General features: G+C 41.0%; 1 protein-coding gene across 4 annotated transcripts in view; it reads left to right on the top strand.

Annotated features, from left to right (window-relative positions):
- CHRDL1 (chordin like 1) overlaps positions 1-23,478 on the top strand; it is a 63,849-nt gene that overhangs the window by 14,785 nt on the left and 25,586 nt on the right. For 3 of the 4 annotated variants that reach the window (XM_088062693.1, XM_088062694.1, XM_088062692.1), the window contains exons 1-4: positions 12,157-12,640; positions 15,444-15,589; positions 17,229-17,341; positions 21,219-21,312. In XM_088062693.1, the coding sequence (XP_087918819.1) occupies positions 15,493-15,589; positions 17,229-17,341; positions 21,219-21,312 (304 nt within the window). In that variant the 5' untranslated portion in view covers positions 12,157-12,640; positions 15,444-15,492. Of the gene's footprint in view, positions 1-12,156; positions 12,641-15,443; positions 15,590-17,228; positions 17,342-21,218; positions 21,313-23,478 lie in introns of those variants that run through there. The other variant, XM_005530024.3, reaches the window with a different exon arrangement.

Raw genomic sequence — 23,478 nt, 5'->3', positions numbered from 1 at the left:
TAAGTTTGGAAGATGGCTTGTTAAAATAAAAGTAAGCAGATGATTTGCTTTAAAAAAAACCTTTTACCCAGCTTTTGGGGGCTTTGGTATGAATGTTATTTTTTTTTCAGTATCAGTTGCTTCTCCCTTCTCTTTTAAATGGTCATGGTAGAAGAATAAGTAAGGTTGTCACCTCGTATGTGGTTCTCCCATTTCTTAACTGAGGAAGAGAGAGATTTGAGTCCTTCTGAGATCTGAAATACCCAAAGCAATGCATAAATACATGAAAGAGCATGCTTTCCAATAGAAGTATCACTCAGTTAGTAGCACACTAAGCCAAAACTTGAGACAAGGTCTGTTGTAGTTCTGCTCAGAGCTGATAAGTACCTCCATACAAAGCATATCCTCACACTGTGTCTCAGTTTCTCTGTTTCTAAAAAGGATAACCTGAAAAGTCCACAACTTTTAAAGTTTCTACAGATAAGACAGTACAGTATAAGAGCAGTGCCAGCCACAAAATCACTGGATGAGCTAAGGTCTGGTACCCCTCTTGTCAGGAGAGCCTCCAATGAAGGACCTACATTTGGGCAGAGCAATATAGACCTATGAGCTGCTGTAAGTCCTGCTCCGTTCTCCTTCTTCATGCCTCTGGATTTAGGTGTAAGGATTGTTAAGGATTCTACAATAATAACAGTTATGATTTGTACTGCATGACTGTACTGTCAGGTGGCAATTTTTGTAGAATCATAGAATAGTTTGGATTGGAAAGGACCCTAAAGATCATCTTGTTCCACCCCTCTGCCATGAGCTGGGATACCTTTTATTAAACCAGGTTGCTCAGAGCCTCATCCAACCTGGCATTGAACACTTCCAGGGGTGGGGCATCCACAGCTGCTCTGGGAAAACTGTGCCAGGGCCTCATCCTCCTTACAGGGAAGAATTTCTTCCTAAGATCTAATTTTAACCTGTTCTGTGTCAGTGTTAAAACATTTCCTTGTACTTAAATCAGATATTGTCACACATTCCTTAAACCAGTTCTGTCAGGTAGTCAAAAACTGTGGCACAGAAGAACCCAAAAGTGAGTAATTACTGATGTTAATGAGTTCAAGTAAATTGAACTGATGCTTTCCTGCCTGCTTCCTCTAGCCATCAGTTTGGCCTGCAAAATGTCTTATGACCAATCAGTGGTATAATGTGTCGCTCTATTGGGAATGGCGAGAAGCACTACACAGACTGTCTTGTGCGTTGAACAGAAGAGCAAAGTTTATTACCTCAGATCTTCCTTTATAGACCAAAAGGACAGAAAGGTAAAACTCTTATTGGTTAGTGAACTAACACATTACCATCATTGGTCAGTGGGGTACACCACCCCTCAACCTCCTCTTGCAAGAAAACAAGGAACTGACAAACAGCACCTGCAAGGCTGTCTTCTATCTCTGAGGATTGTTTTAATTCCTCCTTATGATTTCCCAGGCCACTTTCTCAGGCGAGACTGAGAAAGTTATGTGGCCTGCTTTTCCACAGGCACTGTGCTCCCTGCTTTTGCTCATAGTTAGCATCCATAATAATGTATCTCTGAATGCACAGAATAGGGTGGAACTCTTTGAGGATAGTATCAGGACAGAGTTTTCCCCTGAAGAAGTGTGAACAACTGATATGTCACTTTCGTTATTGATACAATTTTGCCAAGAATTTAAGTTATTGAATGTTATTGAACAGAAAACCAGGAAGTCTTGTTAACAATTTTGCATAAAAGTGTCAATAGAAGAAAAGGTGTATTTGCTGAAACAGAAGTTTCAGCATATCTTTATTTCTCTTTTTGATGCATGCTTGTCAGCAGCTTGTAACAATGGACAATCACAATTTACATCACCGATGAATACTTGTGTTGTGAAAACTTGAATACTTGTGCTGGAGCACAAGACAGGATGCTGTTGTCCTGATCATTTCTGTTACCAAAGTAGGTCACACATAACTTTGCAACATTTAGGACACCCAGATTCCAGTTTTCCACAATGGAGTCCTCATTACTGCCTGAAGACAGAATGTAGCACTATGTATTTGCCATCATGACAGCAATCTGGGGAGAAGGCAATGAATTAAAAGTGAAAATATTGAGGAAACCATCTCTTGTTCAGTTAAAGTGCCACAGCTGCTGCCGAAACCATATTCTTCTACAGGAGGGACGCAGTGGCCTTGGTAGTTTGCCAGACAGACATCAAAACCTTCCTAGGGCACTCCTCCTCCTGCGGGGCACATGCAGACCAGGAGAGGCTCCTCTCCCTTGCTGGGTTATTTTCCTTCTCCCTAGGGAAGTTCCATCCAGGGGAAACTCTGTAACTGAGGTGGCTTGGATTTCTCCATTTTTATAGCAAGAACAAGCTACAAAGGCACCCTTTTGATAATGTCCAACTCTTCAATGTCAAGCTCCGTGCAGTATTGAAACATATGAAACTTAAGTTCTGCTTTCACTGCAGTTTTATCTAGCTATTGTATTTCTACAACAGCTGGAACGCCAGTACCCCAGTTTGAAGTGTACAGGTGTAAAACAGTGAAAGACATGTTATGACTGCAGACTGTCTGCTCATTCCAAGGAAATGCCTAGATCCTCACTCTCACATCAAATAATGTATGGTCAGCAATGGCAGTGGTGATTAGAGATCCAGTCTGGTTTTTCCACCTTTAGGATAGACAGGGACCCAAAGGAATAAAGGTATCACCTCCCGGGGCTTGGGCTCCAAGCAGCTGAACCCCTGCTCACTGCAGTTCAGATGCCAGGCATGAAGGTACTTACAAGAAAATTGTATTGGCATCAAAACTATCAAAATTGGATTATACTTGGACACATGCTGGCAAAGTATTTGCCATGGATTCAGAATAGCTGGAAATTGGCCACATCCACATAATATTCCTAAAGTTGGATAAAATTTAACAGCAGCAAATTAGGAAACTTTGCCAACTCCAAAGGACTACCTCAAACTTGGGCCAAAACAATGCACAGGCAAAATGCCCTTCTGCCAAAAACTGTTGATCAGATAAGAGTTGGCTATGGACCACAGGGATAGGGATGCTGTTTCTGAAGAAGACTGGGCTTTGGAAAACGGCCTTTTTGGCAAAACTAAGGAAGCTACAATCAAAACCCTAAAATATTTGCAGAGCTTTGTATAGAAGGCAAAGGACTGTGACTGCTGAGGCATCTGTAAGTGTCAGGGAAGATGCCTCCAGACCATGAACGGACTCCTTAGCCACCGGTCTTGTCTCTCTCCCTGATGAGTTTACAAAGGAGAAGGGAGAACTGAATTGTTACAGTACATAGAATCATTCCTTTCATAGAGATATTTGGAGAATAAGGAGAGGTGGGAGGAAGAGGAGAAGACAGAAAGAACAAAAAAGTGTTAAAGGGATGAGACAAGCTGTTACTACCTCTGTCTTTGGTAACATATCAGCCCTAGTGCCTGTTGAGCTAAACTGTGAAATCTGTAATTACATCACAGATCTGGGAGGCTGCTTACATACAGCAGTGCTCCCCCCAGGCCCTGCCTGGCCCCTGGCACCTCTCAAACCAGGGAGACCTTATGTACCCACCCTGGAGAAGCAGCACAGCCTGTGAGAACCCTTCACTTCAGGATTATTCAATGCAATATTGAAAAGATTCTCCCCATCTCTTAGAAAGGATGGGGGCGGGGGGAGGGAGGATCTGTCTGATTGTATCTGTGACCCTGGCAACTCTGCACAAGCAGAGACAGCTGAGTCACTAATATTTAGAAAAATAACATAATTTACTGTATTCAGGCCTGTGGAGGACCCCTGCTGGGTATCACAGTTAAGCGTTAGCAACTCAGTCATTCCTGGCAGCCTTTGTGAAGGGTTGCCAGGGCTGTAGATTCAATTAGATGACCTCCAACAAACTGATTTCCACTGCAAATATCTTTAAAAAAATACATTAAATCCCCAGTAAATACAGTGAAATTAGAGGAGACAGCCCTTCCTACCTCATTGAATGTCCCAAATCACCCCACAGCCCCAGCTAGAAGCTTGCTGGGATGTTCTGCATGCCCAGGCTCTGTTAATACTGCTGCCTAATGTGATTTAGCCCTGTCTGTGGATTGCACTTTTTAAATCCAAGAATGTGACAGTGTCATGGTTGGATGCAGATTAGAATACAAAATATTGTTGAAAAGGTAAAAATATTTTCATGTATCTTTCTTTTCCTTGTCACTGGGCAGGGATGACAATTCTTTTACCACAGTTCCTTATCTTTAAACAGCTTTTTCCCCAGTTCTAACCACTGAGTAAGGAGAACTAAGATGAATCAGATCCAGTGTTTTGTACTACCCATTACAATATGCTGCAGTGGTACATTACACTGAGCTAGAATATTTATTTTCTTCTCAGTTATCTATACTAAAGGTGATTCATGTGCCACAAAGACATCTGGGAATGAAATTTTTTTAATTCTGCCTTATGCATAGACTTTTACTATAAGCCTTACAATAAAACAATATGGACACTATTTGTTAATACTATCATAACAAAATCAGCTAACACCTAAATTACACTTCGTAGTTGCTTCTCATAATATCTGTCTTCTCAGACTCCAGGATCTCATTTCAGTCAACATACTCTGCCTTGCTAAATTGCTTCTCAGCCCAACTATTTGTATGCTGCTTTTCTATCCTAAATAATTCAGAACAACTACCACTCATCTTTCTTGCACACATCCATATTTGAAGAAATAGAAGGAAACAGAGAAGTACTGTATTCCCAGTATCTCTTTCCAGAGAGAAGCTTAATGAAATAATGTTTTAAAATAACATATCCTGTTGGGGCTACAATGAGATATTAATTCAGTAGCAAAAAATATGTAACAGGATAACAGCTACTATGAAATTATTATCCAGAGAGCCATCTTCATAGCCAACAAGCATTTTCTCACATGGCATTGTAATTATTCTTTCTACATGATGCAAAAGAATAAAGTAAGGGTATTTACAAATAAGAAACTTTTCTTTACATATAATGTAAATTGGTATATGGAACAGACAGTCATAGAGTGTCATGATTTTTTTTTCTCAATGTTCCCTGCTGAGCAGTGCCACAATTAATCAAGCTTTCTAGGATGTAGTTAATTGCTGGACTCCAATAAATTGGTTTGTACTGGCACTGGTCCAGGTCTGATAATTTCACAGCCTTGCAAACTGCTTCATGTTCACACAAGAACCTTGAAAGCAGGGAGCTGGGATAAAAGAAAAGAATAAAATAAACTCTTTTTCTGTGATGTTCCATTAATACTTTAAAAGCCAGCCCACTAGCAACAGTGTCTTCACTGTTTGTTTTTCTCCATGTATTTTAAACTGATGTTTTTAATGATGAAGTGAAGTCCCCCCTTTCCTCACTTTAAACTTTATTCTGTAGCTGGTTATTCTCAAAGAGCCATTTCTAATTTCACCATTATCCTCTTGGACATTTCCACTGTTCCCATCTTCTGTTGAAAATTCCTTGTTTTTGACACAGCTCAGTTATTTTTCCTGTCTCTCTACAATTTTCTTCATGTGAAAGGATCACCATCTTCTTTCACCAAAGAACGTTCAAGACTGGCTTTATGAATTAGCCGAGAGAAATGAGTGGCGTCCCCCTCTGGCCTAACTCAGTGCTGGTGAGTGCCCTCACAGACAGTCAGACACTGAGGCAGAGGCCAGCTTGGATTTTCCTAATTCTGCAGTCAGAATCAAGCAGGCTGGCATCACAATTTAGTGCAGGTCAACACGTTAGGGTTTGTTATGAGTAAGTACACACCATTGTTATGTACACCATTATTGATGGGAAAGACAGCTCCAGAGCTATTAGTTCTTTTTACAAATGACCTCAGTTACACGATCGACTTTGTGTCCTCAGTCCTCACTGGTAGCAATGGGATTTGCAAGTCCTCAACCCCTGGCAGGCTCTGGCTCCATGCTGGCACATATTTGACTTTGTTCTACCTAGAGAAGAGTCCAATCATTTGGCAAGTTGTTTTACTAATGGGTTTCAAAAGCACTCTCACACCAGCAAATTTCTGGCAAAAGAATTACATAAGACCTGAGGTGTTCAGTAATGTAGATACTGTCTTTTGCTTAACAAGGTGAGATTAGCAGCACTAATCACACTTTATAAAAGTATACTTGAATTGCAATTGGAGCCTCATTCAGCCTGCCTTAACTCCTTCTGTTATGCATTGGGAGAGAGGACTTACTGGGTTTATCTGGTGGATGCCAGCTGTAAAGAAATGCCTCAGCAAGTGGATCTTTATCATGGTGTCATGGTTTTAAAGCATTTGCTAAAAAATCACTAGAAAAACGTACTCATTTCTTGTTGTGAGATATAGATTAGAAGAAGAGCAAAATTAGAAGTATAAAACTTAAAAGGAATAAAGAAAGTTTTTTAACAAAACTACAAGAATAAAAGACCAGAATGAAACCTCCAGAAACTCTTTTCCCCCACTACCCAACCATTCTCTTGTTCACATGACAACACAGAGACAAAAAAAAAACCCTGGTGGTTAAAACAGTCTGAATTTTGCTATAGTCTTTTCATCAGTCTTTGTAGAGAAAAAGAAGTTCTTTTCTGCCAATTTATGGAGTTTTTCACAAGAAAACCATTTTTTTCATGATTTTTATTTCTCTCATGCCAGCTGCCTGGAAAAATCTGTCATCAGTCCTTTCCTCCCATTTCACACAACTCTAAGGTGTGTTATGGGTCGTAAGTCCAGGGGTGTCATTTTAAGGATGAGTCATTCAAAGGCAAAAGTTCCCTTCATCTGTCTCTGTGAGCCTCTCTGGAAATAGAAATTTTCTCTTTGCCTCTTAAGGGCCACAAATTTTCAACAACTATTACTTCTCTTTTTCTGTTCCATTGTCTCATAGATCACAACTACTTCACCATTTGCTTAGATCCACACTTTGAAATACTCCATTCCCCCCAAAATACTCTTTCATGAATTAAAGTTTTTTCAGAACACTATTGTCCATCTCCATAGTTTTAGCAAAAGAATATTGCAGCTTATTAAAGCATCTCCTTATTTCTCTCCCCCATCTGAAGCTTAATTTCTTATTTCACTGTCTTCGATAGTTTATGTTGTCTCTTTACCTGTTGATCATTCTTTCTTGCCTTCTTCCTGGAAAAAGGATTAAATCTGCAAGTCCCATCTGGGTGGTAAAAGGGTTAAAATCTTTCTCAAGCCACAGGTTTCAGCTCAGCGGCACCTAGAGCCGAGGCCCTGGGAAAAGCTCCAGCCACCCCGGAAGCTTCCTGGGAAGCTGCAGCAGAGCCTGGCCCAGCCTGGGCCCGGGGGAAACCCTGCAGGCCCCATCTCCTACCCAGGGACCGCAGCAGGCCCAGCCCAGCCCCCGCCTGGGCCGCATGGCCTGGGCAGGGGACAGGAGCCAGCTGGAGTTCTGCTACCTTTCAAAGCCAGAAACCAAAGAGACAAAGAAATTTCTGGGCTTAGGTCTTACGGTGGTGTTCACAGGTTGATCCCACTTTTCAATGGTCAGAACTACTGTCAATTCTCAGAAATGGCCAGTTATTGGCCAGGAGAAAAACTCCTGTCAGCCTCCAGCAGCTTTAACTTCCTTAGGTGTTTCTCTTTGTTTCTTAAATGCCAATCTATCACACATGGTACGATTAATCTGTAAGATTTGTTCCACCAGCATTTCTTGCACATAGCAGGACTAAGAGCAAATCACTGGGAGTCTTTTAAACTCCTGAAAATTTTTACCAAGTGTGATTCTAATCAACAGTTGCAATGGCAAGAATGAACATATGTTGTTTTCATGTGAACTATGCCACCTTCTGCTGTTTTCAAGAATTTGTGGTAGTGAAAAAACAATAAAGGTAAAGCTGACCCCAAAACTCAGAAATAATCACTTATACAGATTCTTTGATGTTGCTTTTCAATTGCTGAAAATAGTCACTGAGATGCTGTTGCATATTGTAAATATTTGCACTTTGCTGGAAGCACTAATTATGCTTCCTGCCCACAAAACACTCTCCATACAGGAATTATAGATGAAAGTTTGGACTGAAGAATTAAACTTGCTATTCATGCATCTCATGAATATACCAAAGAAATTCATATTCCTATAAATTGTCTTGAAGTTTCTGACATGACAGATATGAAAAAGAATTATAGGATCATAATTACAGCTGCACACATACTGTGGTGGTAATAGGTATCTTATAAATATCTGGGATAGATTGGATTAGAGTAGAGTAGTAGATTAGATTAGATTAGATTAGATTAGATTAGATTAGATTAGATTAGATTAGATTAGAAATATCTGCAGATGAACACTTTGAGGAAATGAGGAACATTTCAAAAATTCAGGGGGCCTCACCTCTGAGTGCATATATTTATTCTACCCCACCTAGCAAAGTGTCATTTACTCTAGAATGGAATTAAACATTGTGTGGTTCCCTTCTCCTGCATTTTCATTGCTGCTGACAGGTTTTGTGAGTCTCTTTCACTTGTGTATTTGGAAGTAAAATGTAAAGAGATATATTTTATTTGCATTTTTTGACAGGGTAATGAAAGACTTTCAGCTACTCTTTACTCCCATCTGAATAAATCCACAACAAAGTAATGAGGTATTGGGCTGCAGTTTGACATTTTACATAATGCTGCTGTTGTTTAGCAAAATGAATTGAAATCTCAGGCTCACTACATCCATCTGTCTCACTGGGAAATAAATTAATTTCTAGTGGTAGAGGAGTGACAACACACTGAATGAAGCCCATGCTACAGAAAAAATAGGAGGGTGGAGAATGCTCATGACCATCATATGCCATAATCACAAAATCATGCACGCCTGAAGCCTTTTTTGTTGAACGGTATATGTGAAGCCTACTGGGTGAACATCCAGCTTGTATTCCCAGTATGATAACTGGGGGTCTGGTCCAAGCCACAAAAAGTAATTTAGAGATTTTATTAAATCCTGGGAATAATTGTTAGCATCTTAAGATACCTTTTCCAAAGGGCTTCACTGAATTTATGGGAATGCAAAAGCCAAAAGAATTCATTACACTAAGAATTTCCTTTCATACATTTTTAGAGTGAAAATTTGACCATAGATAAACAGAAGGAAAAAAATAGGGGTGTTGTGTCGTGTGCCTAATATCTCTCAGAGCTCAGTCTGTTCCAAGTAAGAAAAGTCCACATGATGTGTAAACAAGCTAGCATTGGCTAAAAAACACTGTCAAAAAACCTAGCTTTTAGCCTGTTTTATTTTTTCCCCTCGTAAGAACTGAAAAATAATAGCAGGATACGTACATGCTGCTCAGTCACTGTGAGGCACAGCACAGGGACATGTACTTCTACTGGCAGTGTCACATTATTTATCTGCTTAATTTCCATTATGTTTAATGAGAATTGCATAGATAAATCTCGGTGCTTTTAAAAACTTGGGGCATCCTTCAGTCTTTAATGCTCACTATTGGGAGCATTTCTCTTTGCAACTCTTTTGCAGAGCATATTCAAGCTGTGAGTTCTGCTTGGCAGCATGAAGGGTAACAACTGTGGACCTGATGTTTCTCCAGGGCTCTCTGTGTCACACATGTGCTGCAGCTCTCAACTTCACAAGCTGCAGTAACAGCCCACTGCTGAGCAAGAGCACAGAGCAAGGGGTTTGCTAAGTCGTCAGTGCTGTGGTCTAAGGGGGTAAAACAAGCCCCTACCATGGGGGATGGGTTAGATGTGAGATAACGCAAAGCATAACAGGCTGTGGCAACACATAAAGTAGTGGCTTGGCCTTGTACTTCTTGGTGAGACTTGGCCAGAGCTGGGAGAACAGTTTGAGCATAGGTGTAGCACTACCACGATCCAGGGACAATGGCAAACCTTGCCAGCTCAGAAGGGTCACTCACGAAGAGGCCACCTGTGAGCATTCAATTCATCCACATTGTCCAGCATGTGCCACGTTATCCTTTGGCCTAACAAGGGCAATCCTTGCTGCAGCACTTTGCCATGGGAAGATAAGGACAAGAAACAGATGCAGCCGTTGTATGTGACCAAAAGAGATGCCAGACTGCATCTTCAGTCAGAAGCCCTCAGGGATGTCCCAGCAACTGATGAACAGCTTGAGCAGCAGGACGAGGACCGGGAGTCAGACTAGAGTAGCCTGTCCTTGGAAGTCTGGGTTTCCACCAAGTTGCCAGTTCATTGAGTCCCAAAACCTCACTTGAGAGAAAGGCTCTTTCAGCCAATTCTCTACAACCTAAATCTGCCAGAGTGGGAAAATAACTACAGTTCAAATATTCAACAAAGGTCTTGTACCTGAATTAGTATCTCCAGAGACCATCAGACAGCAGCATCTTCTGCACCAGTCTTACAGAATGTAGTATATGGCATCTATAGTAACTTTCCCAAAGCACTCTTTAGGGCAAATAAGGAATTTATTTTAAAATAATCCCTCTGCTAAAGAATTCAGGTCACACAGCCTATAGAAAATATTTCACTTCACTTCTCAGTGCTACTACACTGAGTAGACATAAAGAGTACTGCAACAGTTACTGTTGTCTTTACACACTCTGGACTTTGTGTCAGCACAGAGAAGACAATACATGGAATAAATGCTGTCTAGAGAACACTGACACAGTTGGGTAGCTGTGTTGGGTGGATTGATCTGGATGATGTAGTAAATCTGCAGTAAAAATAGCTCTGCCCAGGCCAAAAAGTGCATTTACTAAAGTCACATAGCTGCTATCAACCCAAACTATTAAGCCTGTCTACAAAGACCTGTGGATTCCTACTCACAAAGTTTTGCAATAGGGTCAGTTCAGTCACATGTGTCTATGTTATTCATATGCAATTTATCTCACAGGCTGAGCCTGCACAGTCTAACCCAGCACAACACTTAAAGGAACAACATTACCACAGCCCCACAATTTAGAAGCACATGCATATGCTTAACTCTGCATGAGCATGGATATCCCTCTGTGGGACTGGAACTTGCACAGTGCAAGTTCTCTGCTCTCCTGTGCAAGTTACAATCATACTTCTGATGCAGAATTACCATTTCTTTCTCCATTTTCCTATCCCTGTTTCATACAGTGGCTCTTCCAATACTATCAGCATGCAGCCGTAGGCATTTCACTGGGGACGAAGAGCTTTAAGCAACCGTTTTTCCTTATGAACATGGATTACTGCCTGTGCACAGCAAGACAGAGTGGCAGAGTGACACAGAAGAAGGCATGGAGCAGTGTTTTCAAAATGCTTAGCTCCAGAACTTTCTCTTTTCATTATTTAATATTAAAAGTTGCATTTGTTGCATTAGTTGCATTTGACTGACACACAGCCTTGGTTACTCATAAAGTCAAACTACAAAAAGCCTTAGTAACTCATCTATCCTTTCCTGATGCTAGTATAACATTTCACTATACATTGTACCTTCAGTGTTTTGTCCAGCTAAGGTACAATGGAAGAAATGAAAGTTCTGCTCGATTTTCAGCCTTCTGAAAATATCTACTAAACCTGAGAGATGTATGAAATCCCAGCAGCTCTTCCCAAACACCCTGGTCCCAAACTAGGGGGAATAGGTTGTAATTTGTTTCTCCACATGATGTCTTTTCTTATCTCACCCTTTTTCTCAGATCATTTGTCAAGAGTTCACTTACAGGGGCTACAAGTAGACAGAAAAAGAATGTTTGACCAAGCATATAATGAGTCATGGGTTTAATTTAGTTACACCAGAATCTCAATGTGACTTTGAAACATTCTAACACAGTAAGTCAGACCAGAAGGTATCAGCAGAAGGTGTCTGCCAGATCCCAGTGGATGCTAACTCCGTCGGGTCTACTTCGGGGGGCATCCCATCTAGGAGAAGCCCATTAAAGAGCCATTTCAGTGTGGAATCCGCTCTCCAAGAAAGCTACCCTTGGGGCTCTGTTCCCGCGGAGGAAAAGTGAAGACGGTCACTCAACCCGCGGCTCGTTTGAAGGCACCGGAGCACGACTCCACCGCCCGGGTGCAGGTCCCGCGTTCTGAAGCTGGCTCTGCGGGCGGGAAGGCAGCCCGAAAGGCGGGCGGGGTCTGAGCCCCGTGTCCGGTGCCGCCCCGCTCCGCGGCACCCCATGGCGGAGCGGCTCCACCCCGGTCGTGTCAGTCACGCCGCTGTGCCCGGCGACGGGCGCGGGGCGCGGGCGAGGAGGGGTCCGGGGCGGAGGCGGACCTGCTCACCCCGCCTCCCTCTGCCGCTCGCTGCCGGGGGGGGCTGCGGGTCGGGACCCGCCGCCGAGCATCCTCCGGCCGCGGGGCCTCGCTGCGCTCTCCACCGGGGCAGGAGGCGGTGGCAGGTGCCCCAGACCACCTTCCGGAGCGCCCACCCCTCAGCGGCCCGCAGCTCGGGCGTAGCGGATCCCTCCCTCTCCGCTCCTGTCCGTCAGTCGGGGGTCGAGGGCTGGCGGCGGCAGGACCCCGTCCGTCCCCTGCTTGTCGTCCCCGTCCCCCCCCGCCCCACCGAATCGAAGGCGACATCTAGAAGCCGCAGGAGAAGATTATGGCAACGTGAGTGAGCAGCGGAACCGCCTGGCCGGACCCCCCCGTACCCCGGCGGAGCGGAGCGGTTAGCCGCGCGGTTGCCCCAGCCCGAACGCTGTTCGTGGAGCGGAGCCTCCAGCCCTGCCCCAGGTTTGTGAGTTTTGCTGTCCGACACGACGCCTCGGAAAGGCGCGGTCCCGCTGCCGGAGCTACGACCGAGGCCGCAGCACAGACAGCCCAGCGCGGGGACTTGACGCCTCCCGGGCGTCTGTCTCGTTTCGCCGGTCGGTGTCCCGCCGCATCATCGGGGGCAGCGCCGGCACCTGGCTCGGCCCCGGGCAGGGGGCAGCCCCGAACCGAGCTCCCCTCCCGGCCCCGGGCGGCGCTGCGGGCGCTCCCCGGGCCGGAGACCAAGAGGCAGCTGTTCAGTCAGAGCGCCGAGAGCCGGGAGCCTGCGGCCACGGCGCAGCGGGAGACCCTCCTTCCTACAGCCGCCTCCCGACGGCAGCGGGCGGAGGCGCCGCAGCGATAAAGTCTCGGGAAGAGTGGAGGGAGAGGGTTCGCGCAGCGGGTGATGGAGGGGAGCGCGGCCGTCGGGGATGAGCTGTCCCCGCCGCTGCATCACCGCAGCCCCGCGCCTCGCAGCCTCTGCCAGCTGCCCTCGGCACTGCCATTTTTGGATTTTGCAGGGTTTTTTTTCACTAATCGTAAAACGTGGCGAGGCCGGACACTGCCTCTTGTAGTTACCAAACCGGGCTCTTTGGAGGGGGAGGCGTTAAGCAGAGCCCCATCTGCTTTATTTCACTAAGTAATTAATGTAAGATGTGGATCACTTCACTTGTTTCTACTACAGAGAAAATACTCTAATAATTAACAGGTTAATACTAACTGAGATTATTTAAATCCAGGAATATTTTTAGGACATTGCCCTTTGGGGAAATAAAGGGAGTGTGCTAATAGTGCAAAGTATGTGTTTATATTTGGAGTAACAACAATACAGAAATTAAAGAGAATTAGGAAAGACATCAAAAGTCTCCATCCCATTTCTGTTATTAATTCCTCCATCTCACATTAGTGTGCAGCATTTCTGAGAACAAGCAGCCCATGTTTTATAATGTTCTTCCTTTTGAAGACCTGACATTTAAAATGGGTGGATTTCTGAGCCTTTCTATTCCAACTAACCTAGCTAACAGATAAGGTGCTGTACAAAGGATAATTGTGCACCATTTATAATTATTGTTTGCTTAAGCAATCCCTACAAAGGCTGAAATAATTAAACATTTGCATTTCTGCTAAACCCAGTTATGTGCTACTGTTGTTCTCAATGCATGCATGATGTCCTGGCACTAAATCATTTAATCATTTAATGTTAAACAGGTTTTTAAAAGGATGTCTGGCTTAAAAAATGTCCTATGTGATTTGAATATGTTGAAAAGAAAAAATTACTTAAACTCTTCTTCTGAAATTGAAACATTATTCTAAACTTGCAAAATAAGTGGAAAGTTATGTTTTGTTACTGATTAGGGAGTGTGCTTTAAAGAATGTCTTTTTTTTAACATTTTCAGAGGCAATTTGTATTGTTTTGAATGAGCTTACTGCATACAAAGTAGTGGCACAGGTATAGTTAGTTAAGGAAGATGTCCATTGTGGTTGTGGTTTGGGAATGCAGAGAATTCTTGAACAGTGAAGGCAATGAAGCCGCTGGTAAAATCAGATCACATGCCCTTTGTTATAGTATCCTAGATCTCAACAATCTTAATAGGAAGATGTTAATTTTAAAGGCTTCTTAACTTACTGTTAAGTTATTCACTGCTTTACTTATGCATATATAAATTATTATTTTTGCCTTGATTATCTGTGAATTTGAACATATTCACATACCATTCTGTTATTTACATGAAATCTGAAGAGGCCAAATTAGTTTACAAAACAGACTGTTCATTTTTCCAATAGTGACTCTTGTGTTTTTTAAACTTCTGTAAAATAATAGTGAGTCTATATCAAGACTTTTAAAATCACACCCAGATCTTTCCAACATTAGAAGTTATGGACAAGTGCACTCTTGGAAGATAACACTTTTGTAATGAATGCTCATAAACACTGGAGCATCAAAATAGTAGAAACTTAAGTTGTCTGTATTAAAAAACCTACTTTAGTTAATTAGTTAATTATTTCCATAAAATAAGTCACATGTTAAAACCCAGAAAAAGATAAACAGAATGGCACATGCAGCAAGTAAAATACCAGCTCTGTACCACACAGGGAAGAATACATTAAGCTTTGCCCCACATGCAGAATTTTGACATTAAAGATCTACCGGAATGAAGATGACAAGTCATTCCCCCATTCTGCTCTCAGCTATCAAGGCAGCAAAAGGGTTAACTGTAGAAAAATTAATTATACACAATACCAGAACAATAGTGGTTGAAAGAGGGGCGAAGGGGCGAGCTGAATAGTGGTGGAAGCCTATTAGATGTAGTGAGGAAAACTCCCACTAGCTGCAGCAGGGCCAGTGGCTCACCCTGAACAGGGATTTCCACAGTGCAGGAACACCCAAGGTTAACTTTAGGATGAAGCAAACATGTTCCAACTGAACAAAAGATACATCTAAAAGTGATGCCCTACAAGAACATATCCCAAACTAGTATCTTGGGAAAGAGAACTTTTCAGAATTTAGATTGCTTAGAATCTTGCCAGGTTGCTTTGAAATAAAAGAAGGACATTTTTAGAAGGAATACCCAGTTTTCAGCTTTCATGAATAGGAATGTGGCCCCTTTTCCAAAAATTAAATTATCTGAAGGCAAAGCTGTTTCCATGAAAGGAAGATGCATGATACAGACATTTTTATTTATTTTTTTTTTGTTCTGGCATTTTAAGATTTCTGTGTGCTGGATAAAATAGAGTATCTTACAAGATTTTGCTTTAATTAATTTAATTTTTTTTTCCCTAACAGCTCAATATTCTCTCCTTGGAGGCTCATTCTTTTCTTTTTGACAATAAAGATGAAAAGAAAGTGGATATTGGAGGATTTTAATTTTATCTTTTTTGGTGTGGTCTGTCTCCTTTTCATAGATGGAGGTAAACTAGAACAAGTAAAAGGTAAGTAGACTTCAAACAAAGTTGTCACATTCACGTAAATTGGACATTTTCCTTCTATTTTCAGATGTGGTTCAGAAAATAGTGTCCTAAACCTTCATACATTTTTCCTCCTTCTAATCCTGTATTTAGTAGAATCAGGTCACACCCACATTTAGGGATCATTTTCCTCAAGCTGTACAGGTTATAGTGCATCATAAAGAACATAACACATCAGTGGAGAATCTGTTTTATTTCAAATATCCTAAGTCAAGAATGTGCTTAATTCTATTTAGTAACCTCTGTAAACATCTGACAGATTATCTGGATCTGTCCCATGTGAAAGACTATTGTGCTGAAGTTTTTAGCTAGTGTAAAACTTGTCCAAGACTGTTCTGTTGTGTTGTAAAAACAACCTCATATGAACTGGATTAGGTATGTCCTTTGAGAAAATTGAGTCTCTCTCTTAAAAAAAACTGTCAAAAACTTGATGAGAAGAATTGAAAAGAATACAAACAAAAGAAAGGGAGCATTTCTGCAAAGCCTGTCATCCATGGGAGATGTTAACACATTTCAGAAATCATGGTAAGGAGGAATAGCTACCCAAATAAGTCTAGGCATTATTGACTGCTTCAGCCTTGTTACTAGGTCTCTGGAATGCTCTCCCTGCCTGCATAGGTTGGGTTTTGGCCTCCTTCTTGCAAAAGACATTATTTGCCCTTGAGAAGTCATTAAAATTTTTAGCCTCAGTCTCAGCAGCTTCTGCTTCCAAGGAAGTAGATTGGGGGAAAACAAAAGAGGGTGAGTTCCAGAAAGGCCCTCTGCCCCATTGAACTCACTCACAGGAAAACCACGTTCAAAGAAAGAAGAGTGTGAGAAATTACCAAACTCCAGTTGTCTTCTTTTTTATATCCTGTGTTTTGTTTGTCATGCTTCTGTGTAAAGGGAAAACTGATCACAGTTTCTACTAACACTTCCTAGCTCCAGCTACTTTCTTCTAGCCCTGTAAATGTGAAGACTGTCCCTGGCTTGGATTATCACAAGGAAGATGGGTATTTTGTTAAGATATCCTGAAGTATCACCTATACTGTGGTATTGTAAAGATTTAAGGTTTCAATATGAAACCATAACGTGATAGGAAGGGACAGGACAATAATATCTGACAGGCATATGGATATCTGTCAATCTGCAACTGCAAGATCAGAAGTGCTTAGTGAACAAAAGATCTTAAAATATTTTGAAAGCTGATGCATGAATTATTTCAACATCTCTCTGCAGCAGAACCTGGGATTTTCCTGAGTTGGACCAATTGCCATGGTTTTGCAGTGAAGAGGTTTTGTTTTCTATAAGCTTTTCTGAGTGATCAGGCACTTAAATTTTCTTACCTAAACAGGTGAAAGGATAAATAAAAAAAAAAACAAATGAAAGCCATTCTATCATCATTTCAGGAGTTGCAATTTTGGAAAAATGGGAGGCCATGTCATTTATTTTGGTTTGGGCGGTTAGAAAAAACAGCATGTGGAATTAAGTGTCTTTCTGTTATGTAATTCTTCAGGAAAAGAAAAAAGTAGTTTACAGAAAACTCTGCACATCTAAATATACTTTGGAAACATGGAGTGGAAATTTTCATTCATAGTTCTTTCAATTCTTTACTGTTTTACAGATTCAGATACATACTGTGTGTTTCAAGATAAGAAGTACCATGTAGGAGAAAGATGGCATCCTTATCTAGAACCCTATGGCCTTGTTTACTGCATTAATTGTCTTTGCTCAGAGGTAGGACTGCTGAGTTATTGGTTCTACAACTCCTACTTGCTTCATTGACTAGAATCCTTTCTGATGTAGCTACAATTTGAAAAACCCAAACCTATTTTCATGAGTTGGCCCTGGTCATGCTGCAGGAAATAGAGGCAGGTGATCCTAGTGAAAGGAAAATATTAGCAGAGAAGGCCAGTACTGGCAAAAAATACTTGCATAGCATAGACAAAACAACTCCTTAATTAGCTAGAAGCTTTGTGATGCTGGGTATGACATCTTGACCGATCAAGCCCCACTATACTTATACCTAAGTATAATCCTTGCATTTCCACAAATATGGATGATTATGCTGAACCTGAATTTGGTACTTTGATCTATGTACAGTGCCAACATCTTCCAGTCAAAGCATCTTCTGCCCTAAAGTGCTGAAAGGAGCAGGCATAGATATCACTGTTAGTAAAAGTCAGTCAAAGAAGAATGAGATGATGAAAGATGAGAAAATGTTATGGGGGTTAGAGAGAATTAGATAGAACATGAAAGGGCTCCCATCAGTTGATGGCTGATGCAAAAACACAGCAGTCAGAGATCCCCATAGTATGTCATATACAGCTGAGAGGAGGCACAAAAATGAGGGTAGTTTATATTTGTTAAAGTACTTTAAAAGAAACAATAAGGGACCTTAATCACTAACACGAGACACTCCAGATGCTGAGTTCTTTCTGCTATATTTAATGCAAAATAAAGTATTCCTTGCTCTTTCCCCTCCCTGCAAGTGTAAAATATTGGGTCTCTGTGCAGCATTTGCTCTGAGGGGATCTGCTACTACAATTCAGTGCAGAACTGCACGAACAGTAGTCCCACAAGTTTAGCTGCAGAATGCAGCTGTGAGAGAAAAAACAATGTAGTAGGAAGGAAAGAAAAAGTCTTTGTTTAGAGCAAAAAGGAGTTTCAACTCAACTTCTGTGGATGTGTATCCAAAGTTGAAAACTCCCTCAGAGTTTGTGTGGAGTAAAACACTCAGTAAGTCACTGAAAAAATGTGTCTTGGGTGGGGGAAAAATTAACTGGAAATCCTAGAGATCTGTATACATATAAATGCTTGATGATTTTTAGAGAGATGTTAGTTTGGAGGGATGGGAAAGTGCTTGCTCAACTCCTCTAGACAAAAGCATTGCTGGAACCCAGGCACACCCACACACTACGAGCCTCAAAGAACAGAGACTGTTTCATTTTTTAACTTTGGTGTGGAAGACAAAGTGATAGTTTATGCCAGCAGATTTAGTAAAGAAGGAAACTGCTTATGGTAGTTCCCAATACATGCAGCTCCGAAGTGGATTGCACTCCCTTGTTTGCTATGTTTTACCTTTGATGTACCATGAGGGTGCAAAATGTAACCAGGATAATTTCAGCAGTGAGGATGCTGAGGGATCTCTTGGATGTGACTCTTGTTGTCTAGAAGGAAGATTCCAAATTACAACTGCAGCATCCAAACACTCGTTTGAACTTTGTCCTGGCCAAAATCATGCTATTGACTTACCATAAAAACTACTGAAGCTTCATCAGTTTCAGGAAGTTTCCTTCAGGAAACCCTCAACAATTTATAATTTTAACAAAATAAAGGCATTAGAATATATTTCATGATATAGCAGAAGCACAGACCATAAACCAAATATAACAGCATAAAAGATGAAAGTAAAGTGTGTCACAGATAGCAAGTAAGAGAGATCTAAGCGTAAACCATGTATGATTCCCTGGCAGGTAGGCAAATGATCTGTAGAGAGTCTGATGCAGCAACTGATTCCCTCACTGCAGAGAAAGGCCAAAAAATCCACAGGGGTCTTTATGTCCAGTGTATCAAAATGTCTTTGCTGGCCACAGACATTGTGATCCACATGATGTCTGCACAAAACAAGTCACACTGGTCAGGCAGAAGTCAGAGATCTATGCTCCACAGTCTGCTGTCTGTCTGTTCATCCCGAGCACACACGCTTCTGATTTTTAAGAAAGAGTCGAGGCAAATTAACTAAACAGAGGCCAAATTATTCAGCCTGGCATTTAAAAAAAATAAAAATAAAGCTTTCCTTTTTTCTGTGTGTATATAGTATGGTATTTTTACAAGCTATAATTTACATACTTAAACAGAATAAAACTAAACATAATTCATTATTCTCACCCTGTTCCTCCTTCCTTTTACAACCCCTCCTTCCACCTAGTTCATAGTGGAGCCTGTTGACTGTTACTGCCTAAAATTGAGCACTCACAATTTGTCAGATCATTATTTTCCTCTCTAAAATACAGCATTTTTTTTGCTTTTGCTTGTGTTTGTAATCATATCTTCAGACCTCAGGCTAAATGACTTCTCTCCACAATCAGCACTGATAGCCCAGCTCGGGGAGAGAGATGCATCAACACTCTTTGGCACCTGATGGAGAAATGTGACCTTGGCCTTGGCTTAGAGAGACTGACCAGGGCTTGAGCCCTGCTCTGGTTAGTGGGGCTGTTCTCTCAAATATCACTGTGAATGTAGGCATAAGATCAGTAAGCACAAGATCATTTAAAACAGCTCTGTTGTGTGGCAGACAGTAGAGTCTGACTGGCAGTGTGGAGCAGCAAAGTTGGCCCGCAGAATTTTATCACAGCTGACCATGCACAGAAGTAAACATTCACCTCGGGAGATTCTGCAGGACTTGAGAAAGACTGAGGTCATAGAACAGGTCAAGTCAGCAACATAGAGCCAGGTCAGCAGGCAGTGCCAGCCTTTCTTCTACAGAAGTACTTCACAGGCTCCCATGTCTGCTGGGCAAGCAGCTGTGCAGACCAGGGATAGTCACTATTCTGTGAAGATCCTAGAGTCTAAAATTTTCTCCTCTTCTACGAAATCAGTATATTTAATTTCAGTTCTTATTGCAAACACATGGTGATAATCATTTTTAGTGTCTCTTTCCAAAGCAGATGCACAACTGTATTTTGTGGCTAACAATGATCAAACAGTAGGATTCCAGCCTGTGGTCTGCAGATATTTGTCAATGATTTATTTTGAAAGAGATGACTAGAAAGGCCTATACATCTGCTGTCTGCACATTCATGTAGAACATTTCAGTGCTCCAGAAGGCATATGAAAATAAAGTGCTTTTAGTCCTGACACCACCTAAAATTACAGTCATAACTTAATATCAATGTTCATGATGAAAGATCTTTCTTGTTATAAACATGAGCAACTCAGAGGTGAATTAAGAGGATGAATTATGGATGGGAAATGGGAATTTAAAATGGATAGTCTTTTTTGGTTACAGACACTGGAGAATGAAAATTCCCTGTGTTTTAATTATAAATCAAACTTAGATGTGGTCAAATAGAATATTATGTTAATGACATGAATAATGAACCCTATTCCCAAGACTTAACTCATATTTCTTAGAAAAATGGCTACTTACAATCTGTGGGGTTTTGTCTACTGGGAAAGCAATAAAATGGAAACAAAAGACTCCACAGTTTCCAGGAACAATTACAGATGCTATTATCTCTTGTGGCCTTGAACTAACTCTCAGTAGGGGATATCTCAGAGACCATATTTATCCATATCTTAGTTTTGGAAATGCAATTCCTAAGCATAATCTGCTCAAAAGAAAAAGACAAAATGGAAAGAAAAAGAGAGATGGAGATTGTTGCTATCCATTTGTAGATACTTCCTCCAATTTTAAGATTGTCAAAGATTTCTGACCTTCAGCATAAATTCAAAGGCAGTGGAAGTATCTGGGCATATCTCGGTATGAGTGAAACCAGAATGTTGTAAAAAGGCATTTAAAAAAAAAATGTTTGGGTGTAGAATAGAAAACGCAGAAAACTGTAAGACAGTGCATTTCATTAAAATGCTATGTACTATGTTCCATCTGCAGAATGGAAATGTTTTGTGCAGCAGAATAAGATGCCCAAGTCTACACTGTGCTTCCCCTGTGCATGTACCACAGCTGTGCTGCCCACGATGCCCAGGTAATTCCTATTAGTGACAAATAGCCCTTTCTGAAATAGTTATTTAATATGCTGAGTAATAACAAAACTAAATATCTGTGCTGGAAAACTTCTGTGAAGTAAACATCCTCCTGTATCCATTTTGGTCATGAGAGGCTTGTCCTACAGTAAGTTACAGTATTTCCCGTGGTGTTTTCTGTTTAGGAAATCAGAAGTACAGATTTTTTGGGATCAGGTAAGCTACCAAGTCCAATCCCCTACAATCCAGGCAGAAAGTAGCAGTTGTTTCATCAACTGTCCATTCCAGACTCCTTATCTCTAAATTCTTATCACAATAAAACAACATTCCACAAACTTCCTTGGTTTCTGGTTTTGGTGCTTTTCATAAATGCAGACCAAAATGTACAGTTATTTTCAATGGCTTTCTATTAACAAGCAATTAAAAATTGTTTGGCAAATGTGCCTTTGTATGGTGTCACTGTACAACCAGTCTGTTAATGTTCACCTTTTACATCTGAGGTCCAGGCATAGCTTCATAATTAGTAGAGACTGTTGTAAATCATAGAAGAAGTGCTGTGGAAGTTTATGACTATATAAATCCAATTGGATACTGTATAGTAAATTAGTAAATATAGTAAATATCCAGACTGGACATTTATTATATGCTCATTATTAAGAGCCACTGTATGAAAAAGACTAAGCAGGATCTTTCATGAGCCTATTCCAGCATTCCTGACATGGCCTAATGGCTGGTAGATTTGACTGGAGCTTTTCCCTTAATGTCTGTCTTAGTGGCACCCCACATTTCCATTTATAAAAGAGTATTTATGCAGCATCATAGAAAGGGGTTTTGTTTGACTTTCTCCAGAGAGTTTAATTGTCTGAGGAAAGCAGCTGTTCCCTGAGCAAAATCTGTCAGCAGGAGGCAGTAAGTGCACAATGGCCGAGGGATAAGAGTGAAGAAGAAGGTTGCTGTTCAAGTGGGATGGATGTGTTCACTGCACTTACTGGATAAGAAATGGCATTCACACATCAATTTTGGGTTGGATTCATCTGCCCTGACAATTATATACACTATCAGATATGTATATCAATATCTGATCTAGGTATCTAGAATCCTTTTTTAACCAGTGACAAGGAAGAAACATTTCAAGCTTATAACTATCTGATGCTGTGATGCTGTTTTTGTGTCTTAGGATGAGATTAAGCTCATTCAATTTTAAATCCAACTCTTTGGAGCTGGAACATTCAGCTGATGATTGGAGTTTTCTCTATAATGGTGTACTATGTAAGAAAGAAAATTTCTAAGGCAAAATGCTTTCTTTAGCCAACTAGAACTTAGTAAAATAGTAAGGTGCTGGGAACACAAACCCCTCCTTTGTTACCAGATCAAAAGAAGGACTAGTGTCCTGGTGTGCCCAAAATCTTGTCTGTTTTTCCAGCTAATCTAAGCTTCAGTTGGGAAAACAATAATCTAGATACCCTTTACAGCTGTTGGAAACATGAAAGTGATTCATCCTGTCACCTAGAATGAGAAGACTTTTTTTCCCTGGAGATGCCTGTCACTCTCCACAGATTATTGAGGAAACATTATCCAGGAAAACTGGATACTTACTTTTTGATAGTTTAAGTTAGACCACAGAAGTCTTACTCAATAATTGGCATTTGCAGTCAGGAACTTTTTCTATTATTTTTTAGTATATCTGTATCTTATTTACTATAGAAACATAAATGCTTCTAGATTGATTGGTTTTGCTTCAAGTGCTCCTTGGCAATGAACTGATTTGGCTTTTTTCTCTTCATGAGCTTGTAAATGTCATGATATCTATGAAGATTTTAAAACATTCTACAATTATCTAGTAAGGAAGAATAAGGCTCAGTGTAAACTCTCATATCCATTTTATCAAATTAAGTTCTTCCTATTCATAGTCTTCAGCTGGAATTTTGTACTCCATGTTTAAACTGATAAATGTGGACAGTTATCAGAACGAGCCTTTCTTGAATTGTGACCTATTATCTTCTTTTAGCTGCTCCTAAAGTCTATTTGTAATCAATCTGCTACAAATGATGGGCCATTACATTGCTAGCTGTGCACTATCTCATTAAAAATGTGAGTCCCACTAAGATCTGTTTTTCCCCTAATTGAATCTTTAACAATGTTAGGCAAAAGAGAACCAGGAGTCTCCT

Source organism: Pseudopodoces humilis, chromosome 15 (genome assembly GCF_049639895.1).
Source record: "Pseudopodoces humilis isolate 2021_Gansu_Grassland_sample_001 chromosome 15, ASM4963989v1, whole genome shotgun sequence".
Lineage (NCBI taxonomy): Eukaryota > Metazoa > Chordata > Aves > Passeriformes > Paridae > Pseudopodoces > Pseudopodoces humilis.
This window is presented reverse-complemented; position numbering and strand designations above follow the sequence as displayed.